The sequence below is a fragment of the Equus caballus genome, chromosome 18 (assembly GCF_041296265.1).
Source record: "Equus caballus isolate H_3958 breed thoroughbred chromosome 18, TB-T2T, whole genome shotgun sequence".
NCBI classification, from domain to species: Eukaryota; Metazoa; Chordata; class Mammalia; order Perissodactyla; family Equidae; genus Equus; species Equus caballus.
In genome coordinates, this window is record NC_091701.1 from 34328968 (window position 1) to 34341294 (window position 12327).

General features: G+C 34.6%; 1 protein-coding gene across 9 annotated transcripts in view; it reads left to right on the plus strand.

The window, feature by feature from the left end:
- RIF1 (replication timing regulatory factor 1) overlaps positions 1-10610 on the plus strand; it is a 63678-nt gene extending 53068 nt beyond the window's left edge. For all 9 annotated transcript variants that reach the window (XM_023622870.2, XM_070240942.1, XM_070240939.1 and 6 more), the window contains 3 exons: positions 538-691; positions 2791-2899; positions 4219-10610. In XM_023622870.2, coding sequence (XP_023478638.2) covers positions 538-691; positions 2791-2899; positions 4219-4433 — 478 coding nt within the window. In that variant the 3' untranslated portion in view covers positions 4434-10610. The remainder of the gene's footprint in view (positions 1-537; positions 692-2790; positions 2900-4218) is intronic.
- The last annotated feature ends 1717 nt before the right edge of the window (positions 10611-12327 follow it).

A 12327-nucleotide genomic window follows, 5' to 3' on the forward strand; every position in this document is an offset into this window, starting at 1 on the left:
AGAATTGATTTACCTGCACTTTCACACACATTTTATTTTAGAAATAAATAAAAATTCAGCTGAGAAGATGGGCCAGATAGGGCAATAAGAGAAACATTTATCATAAATAGTAATGGCTAAGATAATTCTGTGCCTAATATTTGCCAGGTGCTGTGCTGAACTCTCTGCGTGTCTTATCTTGTTAATCCTAATGTAAACCTATAAGGAGTATAGTTATTTCTACTTTATAATTTGAAATTTACAAAGGTTAATTCAACTAAGTCACACAGCTAATAAGTCATAATGTAAGTGAAGGATGAGGCACACATTAGGCTTAGTCTGTTTCCAGCGCTATTCCTTAAGCCAGACATACACATGAGATTTAAATCTGGTTTCATATTAAAGGTATGTGTGCTCGTCCTCAGAGTGGGTTAGGTGGGCCTATATAAATTCAGTTATGACCGAGCTTAAATCAGGAAATTGAGCTGGATAGGCCTTCACAAATAGAATAAATAGAAAACTAATGACTTTTCCCCCTTTCTTTCATCATTGGTTCAGGGCAAGAGGACTGGGACAACTTATTAGAGCCAAGAATATAAAAACAATTGGTGATTTGAGTACTCTTACAGCATCTGAAATAAAAACTCTTCCTATCCGTTCTCCGAAAGTGTCCAATGTAAAAAAGGCTCTCAGAGTCTATCATGAGCAGCAGGTAACAACTTAGACATTAATTATAAATCATGTATAACAGAATGAGTATACAATTAGCCACATAATTACCGAAGTTTGTATTTAATCTCTTCTTACTTAAAAGCCCATTTGATGGTGCTTTTCCTGCTCTCCCGCAGTCAAAAGTGACTTAAAATATCACTTTGTGATTCCACAGGGAAGTTTGCTCATTTATTTTGTACTCTTTTTGTGTGATACACCTGTTTATTTGCATTCTGTTCTCTGACCCCCTTACCTCTTATTTCCACCAAATTGATTGGTTCCATGGGTGCTTTTCCTAAAACATAGATGTTCAAATCTAAACATTTACAAAAATCTTACAGATTTGTAGTTAACGTGTTTTGATCTTGATATCCAACACAGTTGTGACTAATTCTTTTACTTGCTCTTCCTATCATCTTTTTGCACATAAACACTTTGGATTGTGGTCATTTTTCAAGATTCTGATAAAAGCCAAGATTATTCCCTCCTATAAAAATATATTTGGAAAATTTTATGTTTTGTTTCAGAAGGATTCAGACTCTCCTGAAACCCATTCAGAGACCCTTTATGTATCCATTGAGATTATGCATAATTCTGAATAAATGAAAAATAGGATGTGTTAAGGGTGAAAACCAATATTCTATACTAGAATTTGAGACTAGAGTTTGCTAACTACTGAAGACTTCTGCTATACTCTTGAAAGTCCTTGATTTAGTATTAATTTATTTATGATCTTTAAAAACATTTGTTAACCAGTTAAAAAAAACTGTATTAGTAATTTTCAGTCTCATATATCAAGAGTTTAGTTTCTGAAGTATTTTCAGTGGTCCATGGGCCCTGGGAATTGTCTCTGAAAATTACGTGTGTGTGTGTGTATGTATGTATATGTATGTATGTATGTATATATATATATATATATATGTTTTTTTAATTGAGTTCATAATAGTTTACATCATTTTGAAATTCCAGTTGTACATTATTTCTTGTCTGTCACCACATAAGTGCTCCCCTTCACCCCCTGTACCTATCCCCCACCCCCCTTTCCCTTGTAACCACTGAACTGTTCTCTCTGTCCATAAGTTTGTTCATATTCCACATGAGTCAAATCACACATAGATGTTTTTAAACTGCTTTATTGAGATACATCCACATACCATAAAATTCACCCACCCAAAGTGCACAATTAAGTGGTTTTGGTATATTCATGAAGTTACACAACCATCACCATGATCTAATTTTAGAACATTTTTCATCACCCCAGAAAGAAACCCTGTACCCATTAGCAGTCACTCCTCATTTTCACCCCCTGGGCAACCACTAATCTTTTTCTTTATAGATTTGCATATTGTGGACATTTCATAAAAGTGCAGTCGTATAACTTGTGGTCTTTTGTGGCTGGCTTCTTTCACTTAGCATAATATTTTCAAAGTTTACATGTATCAATACTTCATTCCTTTTTATGACTAAATAATACCCCATTGTATGAAGATACAACATTCATGTTATTCATTCGTCGTTGGTGAATATTTGGGTTGTTTCCAACTTTTGCTATTATAAATAATGCTGTTATGTACATTCATATACAGTTTTTTTTGTGGGTAGGTGAACATTTTTATTTCTGTTGGGTATATACGTGGGAGTCAAATTGCTGGGTCATATGGTAACTGGTAACATTCTGAAATTAGTGTTTTCTCAATCAGTAATCAGTAACCCTTGGGAACAGCTATGAAAATTGTATTCTTTTAAAAAGAAGTCTATATTTAAGCTTGAAAATCTACCTGAGATTTTCTTTTCCCATGTTGATAAACTTGGGAAATATAATGTAATTTTCTTGGCTACCATGGCTTTATTTCTTGAAAGTCCATCAGGAAATATCAATTCCTAACCATCTCTTTGAGAAGACCCTTTGTAATGCTATTTTTTGTGTTGTTAGTAGAACACAGTTTCTTAGCAATATTAGCTAAGCTAATAATCATGTGATGGGCTATAGAACATATCATGTCAGATTCTTTTCCAGCGTTAGTACTGTTAGTCCTATTAAAAGTAACTGTCAATTTGTTGGTTTTGTTTTGTTTTTACTGGCCTGAATGTATAATCAAGGTGAAGTCTCGTGGACTAGAAGAGATTCCAGTTTTTGATATTTCTGAGAAAACAGTAAATGGAATAGAAAATAAATCTCTCTCTTCTGATGAAGACAGACTTGCCTCAGGTATATTTTAGCAAAATGAGACAATTTTATTTACAAAATCAACTGACTTTCTTGAAGAAATAATTTGTTATGGTTTTACAGATCTTTCTCGACTTACAGTGAGGTTACATCCTGATAAACCCATCATAAGTTGAAAATATTGTTAAGTCAAGAATGCATTTAATGGCCTGGCCTTGTGGCTTAGTGGTTAAGTTCAGTACACTCTTCTTCAGCGGCCTGGGTTTGCGGGTTTGGATCCCGTGTGCAGACCTACATCACTCATCAGCTATGCTGTGGTGGCGACCCACATATAAAATAGAGAAAGGTTGACACAGATGTTAGCTCAAGGCTAATTGTCCTCAGCAGAAAAAAAAAATAAAAGCATTTAATACACCTACTGAACGTCATGGCTTAGCTTAGTCTTCCTTAAATGTGCTCTGAACACTTAGATTAGCCTACAATTGGGCAAAATCATCTAACACAATGCCTATTTTATAAAAAAAAAAGGGTTGAATATCTCATGTAGTTTATTGAATACTGTACTGAAAGTGAAAAACAGAATGGGTGTATGGGTACAGAATGGGTGTAAGTGTATCGGCTGTCTACCCTCATGATTGCATGGCTGACTGGGAGTTGTGGCCTGCTGCCACTGCTCAGCATCACCAGAGAGTATAGTACCGCCGCATATCGCTAGCCCAGGAAAAAGAATCAAAATTCAAAGTACAGTTTCTACTGAGTGCATATCACTTTCGCACCATCATAAAGTCAGAAAATCGTAAGTATTTTTTTCATGCTAGTTGCTGAGTCTATAAAAAAATAACTGATTTAAGTATATTTCATTGCCTTTCTCTCGTTGTCAACTTCTACTCCATCAAGCTCTCAAATAAGGATAAAACTAAACATTGTGTTCCGGTTACACTGTTAATAAAAATGAAGTAGTGTGACAATTTATTTATTTATTTATTTTGCCAAGGAAGATTGTCCCTGAGCTAATGTCTGTGCCAGTCTTCCTCTATTATGTATATAGGATGCCACCACAGCATGGCTTGATGAGCATTGTGTGGGTCCATGCCCGGGATCTGAACCCCGGGCCACCAAAGCAGAGTCCATGAACTTAACCACTGTGCCACCCTGCCAGCCCCTGGAAATTTCTTTTATAGCCTAAAATAAGCTCTGGTCGATTTTTCTGTCACCTTGTTCTCTTGAGGAGCAGGGATACCTCAACTTGTACTATCACCTTGAAATTCAGGGACATAAACTTTTTATTAACCTAAAAGGAGATATTTATACAGCTTAAGTTTTATCTGGAATAGATTTAATTCTGCTTTTTTCTCTTTTAGATTTAATTAATCCTGTTGCTTTAGAAACTCCGCTATCTAAAAATCTCGTGGCACAGATTAGTGCACTTGCTCTTCAACTGAATTCAGAAGATCTCCATAATTATTCAGGAAGTCAGCTATTTGAAATGCATGAGAAACTTGGTAGCATGGCAAACTCTATAATAAAAAATCTGCAGTCACGTTGGAGGTCACCAGCCCAGGAAAATTCTGTCTAGTATTTTAAGAGGAAATTGAAGTGTTTTTAACGTCACTGAATTTGTTGATTCATCAAATAAGTCCTGAAATATAGCACAATTTCAGAGTGAATGTTTGCAAAGTTGATAACATTTCAAATCTTGAAGGGCAATGACTTAATATGTAAGTTCAGTTTTGTAAGTTTATTACGTGAGATCATTTCTTTCCACATAATGTATTTTCTTGGCTGCTATGTGTGCTTTCCCTCCAAATTTAAATATCTTACTGAAATGTAAAAGCAGAAAATAGAAACAAAAGCATACTTTTTATTTTACACTTAAACTCATGCATATTCTAATGAAACATTTTATGTAAAATATATCTTATTTTTAAATAAGTAAAATTGAAAATTTTTATTTGAATTTTTTGCTGAACTGATACAGGTGTTTATACTTGATTTCTTTTTTTTAATCTATTTTTGTTTTGCCCAAGGTTTAAGAAACTTGTTCTCAGTAAGACACCTCAAATGAGATGCAAAAGAGTTGTAACATTTTTCACAGATGTCAGCTTTGTTTGGACAACTTTCAAGAAAAATACCAAAAGTTTCAACTTTTGAGGTTAAAATATTAAAGCAGAATTTACTAAGATTCCATTCATTTATTTGCATTAGCAAATATTTGTGCAGCAGCATTTGCCTGTGAAAATTAACTCTTATGAGACATATAGTATTCATTTTGAAATGCACGACTATTTGTACATTATGTATAGATTACAGTGGTTTTAATTTATAAATTTCAGCCTTCATTAATTGCATGAATTTTTCTGCAGCTTCTTGTGAATACATTTGTTTTGTTTATAGAAGCATATTTTGTATATATTAAGTACTGAATATCAGTATGGACAGTACAAGTGCTTTGTGGGCTTGCTGCAGATGTTTGTAGAGTTCTGTATCTAAAGATAAAACAACAAATAGTTTTGTACTTAGTTAATAGTCTTAGTTAAATCACAACTTTATTTTCTAAAGTAACCAAATTGAGTAAAGTTATAGAAATGAGAAAGTGTTAAAACTTTGCTACTCATACCCACATCTTTTTTTCCCGCTTTTGGTTTGGAAGAGGGTATCAGCCACTAGACAGTGTGCCTCATGACATTCTTTTCAATGGAGCATTAGTTTGAGTATTTTAATTACCACTTGGACTATAAGAAACATAGAGTTTATCTGTTCTTTCACCTACGCCTAAAGCAAACTTGGAAGAAATTTGAAACTGTTCTTTGGGAATATGTTTGTTTTGCCTAGTTTTAAAAAACAGAGTGTATATAATTAAAATATTTGTAAATTTTACCAACTAGTATTAGTGCCTGGCTTCCCATATTTGTTTTGTCTTTCTAACAGTGATAATATCTCATTTGTTCTTTGCGTAGAATGAGTGAGTGATCTTCTCAGTTTCACACTTTAATAAGAACTAACCCTTACTTGTAAAGGTGCACATTTCTTCAGCAAATTCTAGAAAGTTTCATCCTGTGTTTCGTTTGCTCCCATGTTGAGAAGGGGACCGCCAGCCAGCCACAATAAAAGTTGGTGTCTTTTTCATAATCATAAATCCATCATCATTACAAATATTTTAGGTTCTAAGTTTGATATTCATATACTGAGGATAGTTTTAAAGAAATTCTGGGACTGCTGAACTGAGGATTGTAGCTTGAAGAAATTAATGAAAAATAGGAATTTTTTTTAACAATTGTAATTGTGGTTTAAATTGTCTCTCATTTATTTCCCAAATTATACTGATGGTAAAGAAACACAAATTTTTAGTGAACAAGTATAGGAAGGGGTTGTGTGTTTGAAGGAGTCAAAATTAACTCATTTCATGACTACGTATTTTAATGCTTCTGTGAACTAAACTTGCTGGTGAAATGAAGTTCTTGGGAAGGTGAACAGTGTAGCAGAAAATGATGAAAATGATTACTATTTACTCAAATCACTGAATTTGAGGTGAGCACAGATACTTTAAAACATTGTGGCTCAACAAGGATATATTTTAAAATATTATTTGAGGGCAAAAGCCAGTTTGCTAAGTCTTCATTCTTGATAATAGTTACAAGTGTATATTTGAGGTACCTTATTTTCAGTATTCTTGCCATAAAGTTTTCTACAGTTTTCCCTGAATGATTCCTGAATAGCAGAAAGCATTAATATTCCTTGATCAGCTCTAGTGTGTTCTTTCAGTATTAAAGTGATAATAGTTTTTTCAAATATTTTCTAATGATTAATAAAACAAATGGAAAATATTAGTAAGAATACTCAAATGTGAGTTCTTATTTTATTCGTTTATAAAAATCTAGTTGCATGCAGAAGCATAGTATAATTTTTCGTGTTCCAAAATGGATTTCGTAGTGGATTTCAATTTTCAGTATTTCAATGAGCCCATTAATAAAGATGCTCCACTATTTGAACAAGTTTGAAAGCCAGTGTTGAATGGTCTGGAGCTTGTGCTTTAATTCCATGTAGTGCAGGAGGAGTCAGGGTAAACAGTAATGCTATTGGGCAATACAGTCAAAAAGGAGATGTAAATCTGAATATTAAAAGCATGATAGTTCCTGACATTCCCCATGGATTCCTTTTTTTCTGTACAGTTTGAAAGTAGTCAGAGATTCTCTTATATGTTTAAGAATCATCAAAATGTCAAGAAAGTTGGATTATATCTTACCTAAAAGTGACAGGGCAAGTAACAAAATTTAGGAAAAATGGGAGGGTTAAGTGTAAAATATACAAGTAGAGGTTTTTTAAAAAAAGATAAAGGAATGAGAATAATTAAATGTAAGTGCTGTTTAAAAAGCTTGGTTAGTGGAAATTTGACAACATGAATTAAAAGGGGTCCAATTGTCTCTTAATGCCATTCCTTCCAACTTTGACTTAATAATCCAGTAAGAAAGACCTATCTTCCATCTCATACCTTTCATGATTGATTTTCAGGGAGATAATCTGTCAGGCTGGGAGGCTATAAAGTAGCAATTGTTGACATTAGGCTAAGCTTCGGTGAGAGGAGAGAGCTCTTTGCTCCTTAGCACAAACCGTGTCCATTTTATCCCTAAGCCATTAGAGAGGTCTTGTACTTTGTATACAAACATTAGTGTGAAGTTCTGACTTTTAACACAATGCTCAAACTTGTGTGGATGTGTGAAAATGCAGATTCTGATTCAGTAGGTCTGCCATGTATGGGGCCTGATAGTTCTAAAAACTCCCACGTGATCCATACAAATGCTCATGTCTGAACTACACTTGTGGTAGGCAGGCCCAACTGGCTTCAAGCTGTAAATTAGGTTTTGATGACCCAAGCAAGTTTAAGTCTTTAGAATTATTCCCACAAAAGATAAAAGGTGGTCAGTCTTTAAGTAACCTCTTCAAATTTATGAATTGGGGATGCAAACTGGTCTTGAAGGCTTCAAATTAAAGTTCAATTGTTGAAAGAATTTTACCTCTTTTAAATATGGAAGATTTATGTTTTTAAATAGGCGGTTAAGTGTTTTGTGTTATGAAGAACCCTATTAAGCAGTTTGGACAATGAGAGTCTTTTCTCATGAGAATATGTGGATTATGTTCTGATTTTTTTATTAATATAAAAGTAAGTTCTAAAATATTAGAGATATACTGAGTCTCTAAATGATTCTTGCCTTCTAAGTTATGGGACTTTGTTATTTTATAAATAAACATTGAAAACAGACTATTCCTCAGATTAATTTGCTAGTAGGTAGTACTGTAAGTCGTACCTGACAGATGTGCCTTGTCATTTTACTGAAGACTTCTGGTGACTTTGCTGTTATGTTACATGGTTGAAAATTTCTATTTCATTATAAAATGGAATTTGAAAGACAGTTGAATAATTTGATTTTCTAAAAGTGAGTTTTCTTGGCATTCTGTTACGACGTTATATTTCCCTCACATATTTAAATACTCTTTGTAAGAACTGCCCTCATCCAAAGCACTTAAGAAAATGTAGCCAGAAGTTAAGTAATGGGTTTTTTTAATTGATTTATCAAAATTTATTGATTTGTTGATCTGTAAAGGAAATCTGGGCTTTCCGGTTTCTAATGGCTCAATTAATGATATGACTGTTATATACCAGGCTTTGTATATTGCTTTTTGAAAATAGCCATTAAAATCTGAGTCATTTGGACTTGAAGATCTGTAGATATTTGAGTAATAGTCTAACAGAATCATGAGTGTTAACTCAGTTCTTGAAATAGAATCTTAAATTTTATAATGTAGTCTTAACCATTTTTTCCTTTATATACAAAGCCTTTCACCAAAGAACAATTAAAACCAAACATGGAGTGCCAAGCTGTAAATTTTGATTCCCCTGAAATATACCATTAGAATAAAAGATAATCTCTCCCCTTACCTGAGAGTATAAAATTGAAAGCAGTGTTTTAAATTGATGTCACATGAAAGAGAAAACCTACATAGCTCTTAACCTCTCCTTCCAGCAGAGGAAACATCTTAATGCCACAGTGTACAGATTTATAATTGTGGATAAAACTAAGTTTATTAGCACACTTATATGCAGGTAGAGATTGATGTACTGATAAAAGATAAAATTAGAAAGGAAAAGACCGACTGAGCTGAATTATTAATAGAGTGGTTAGGCCATGTAGTAAGGGACAAACATCCCTATGTACTTGGAAATAGCTGGCAGCCAGTGGAATCCGAGTTATTCTATACATACCAGTACCATAATTAATGTTCATAAATACCTTGTGTAATTATTAAAAATATATGTTATTTAATACTCTGCCCCCCAAAAAGCTGTAAGTTAAGAAATAATTTCCAACAAAAGGCAGCATTATTTCTTAAATAGATAAATTACATGTAACTAGGAAGTTCACCTTCAAAAGTGTCAGGGAGCTGAAAATGGAATATGGTATAGTAGTTATTTTGATACTTAATTAAATAACAAGTGTCTAAAGAATTATTTTTATAGAATGAGAATTTTCTAATAGAAAAATGGAATTAAGGACAGAATCAGTTTTGAATATAGAAACTGAGAGATGGTAGTCTTACCCAGTAAGTTTTTAATAGAGCAGGGGTTGACAAACTACTGCCTGCCACCTGTTTTTAATATATCCTATGAACTAAAAATGTTTTTTACATTTTCTAAATGATTGAAAAAAGTCAATAATATTTTGTGACACATGAAAATATAGAAATTAAAATTTCACTGTCCATAAATTAAGTTTGAAACAGTCATACTTATTCACATATTATCTTTGGCTGCTGTCCTGCCACCACAGCAGGGTTGAGTAGTCTGACAGACTGTTTGGCCTGTAGCACCTGACGTGTCTACCGTCTGGCCCTTTTGGAAGTGATAGTTTTGTTCATACCTGGCATGTAGTCAATTTGGTTATTTGCTTATAGCTGGTAAAATGGCGATCTTGCTTCCTTAATCTCTTAATTTCTATTGCTGTTATTTAGATTTTACTTCATAAAGTGGGCTCCCCTGATTACATTTATATCTTACGATTGCTCAAATAGACGTGTACTAGGAGATCCTAGTACTTTGTAGGTAAACTTTTTTCTCCTACTTAAATTCTTAAAATGTAGTTAAGTGTTTGCCATGGATATTAAGGGACCATGAAGCATGAGAGAAAGGCATTTGGCACTAATTGGTTGTCACACCTGTGAAGTAAGTCAGGGGATCTGGGAGTTTGCTTTCTGTGTTGGTGAGTAATCGATTGCTTTCCATCTATCTTAACACTACCTCCAGTGGATAGACTTGATTAATATGCACTTAGAGCAGGACTGAGAGAAGCCAAATCAGTCATTTATTAGCCCTATAATATTTTTGTTCTCATCATTTGATGTACTCTGAGAGCTTAGTTTTACATTCAGAAAGTATTTATATTTGATAAATGATTTAAGTTGAAACTTCACAGAAGCATCTGTTCATTCCTCAGCTACACTTGTAGATGGGAAATTAGGGTGCAGCCAGTTTTATTTGTGTAATGCTTGTACAATGTTTGAAGCAGGTAGACCTATACGAAAAGTGTATTTTCGGGTTCATTATGACAAGGTTGAGGTAGGGAGAATTTATGTCTGATCCACAGTAAAACTTTTCATGATCTATTGAGAGTTGACTGTTACCACTTGCCAATTGAAACTGGATATTGAAACATTTTTAAAGAGATGCACTTTAATCTGAAATAAAACTATAAAAATTAAACAATTCTGGTCCTTGTTTTTGTTTGGTTTTGGGTTTTTGACTTTTTTGTTTTCGTGAGACCTGAAATGAGTAAGAATAGCATAATCCAAATGCCTGCATAAAGTGAGCATTGTATCTGTCCACAAACACGGGAACCATTTTTCTTCTTGTCTCCTTTTATGGCCTGTTTTTAACCATAGAGGCTCCTGTTTAATTCCTAGTTTCATGGGTTCTACACAGTTCTAAACCCGTTCTGCTTTTAAATAAGAAAAACAAAATAGACTTAGTGATGTTGAAAGATACTGTATTAGTTTACTATGGCTGCTGTAACAAACCAGTGGCTTCAACCAAAGAAATTTACTGTCTCACAGTTCTGGAGACTAGAAGACTGAGATAAGGTGTCAGCAGGGTTGGTTCCTTCTAAGGGCTGTGTGGAGGACTGTTCCGTGCCTCTCCCCTAGCCTCTGGTAATTTTTGGATTCCCTGGCCATGTGAAGGCAGCACCCCAATTATCTGCCTTCATCTTAACATGATGTTCTCTGGGTCTATGTGTCCCTTTGTCCAAATTTCCCTCTTTTATAAACACCAGTTCTGTTGGATTAGGGCCCACACTAATTACCTCATCTTAACTAACAACTTCTGCAATGACCCAGTTGACAAAGTCACATTCAGAGGCACTGGGGTTTAGGACTTCAACATAAAAATTTGAGGGGGAAATGAAAAATCGTAACATACATTTCAAAAGTAGCATCGGGTGGTACTATGAGCACTGGTGATCAAGAGAACCGGGTTTGAGTGTAACCTAGAGACGTTTGTCTCTTGTACAACCTCTTGAAATTAGCATGAATAGTTACTGAGGTTCTTTGCAGCTTTACGTCCTGTGACTGTGTGGTAGTGGAGATATATACAAGGGACTTACAAAAATGACCCATGCACATGGCTAGAAAGTTGGATGAACAGCAAAATTTGAAAACTAGATATTCCGTGTTTTAAGGTGTGTCAACTGTGATAAATATTTTAAGAAATGTGATTACTAGGATTCATTTTAAGGTAATGGGAGGAGGGCATTGGTGCGCTAGAGATGGAACAAAATTAACCGTGAGTTGATAACTTTTGAGGCTAGGAGGTGAGTGTAGCAGGATTCTCTACTTTTGTATTCTGTTGAAAATGTTCCAAGCTCCAAAAGAAAGCCTAGAATTAAGAGAGAAATGTGTCTATTCTTCTTTATAATAGCAACTGTATAGTGTGCTTTGGCAGCCTTATAAAGTGAACAGGAAATCTGAAAATGGAAACGTTTATTGTAACTGAGACATATACTTTGGGTGTTCCCAAAACTTGGGGGGGGGGGGGAATATCTCTAGTGCACGGTGGGATTGTTGCCCAGCTTAACCTGGATTTTTAACCCATTGTAAGCGAAGATGGAAAACCTGGGAGGGGAAGAGTGACTCTCCCACCATGAGGATGCTTAGGCATTGTCTGCCTTTTTCTTGCGACGGTAAGTTTCATAAGAACACCAGCTGTCTCTTGTTCATCACTCGAACCCCAGCATCTTCACAGTGCCTCGCATTCAGGTGTAGTCAACTGATCATCTGCAAGTGTGCACTCTTCACTAGTGTGCTCACTGTGAGTCTCAGAGAGAGACACATTAAGAAGCTTGAGGACAGCAGTATTACTACAGCTCTAAAGTAACATGGACAGATCTTCTGCTTTTTAGAAAGGATACTCTGTTAATTTAAGC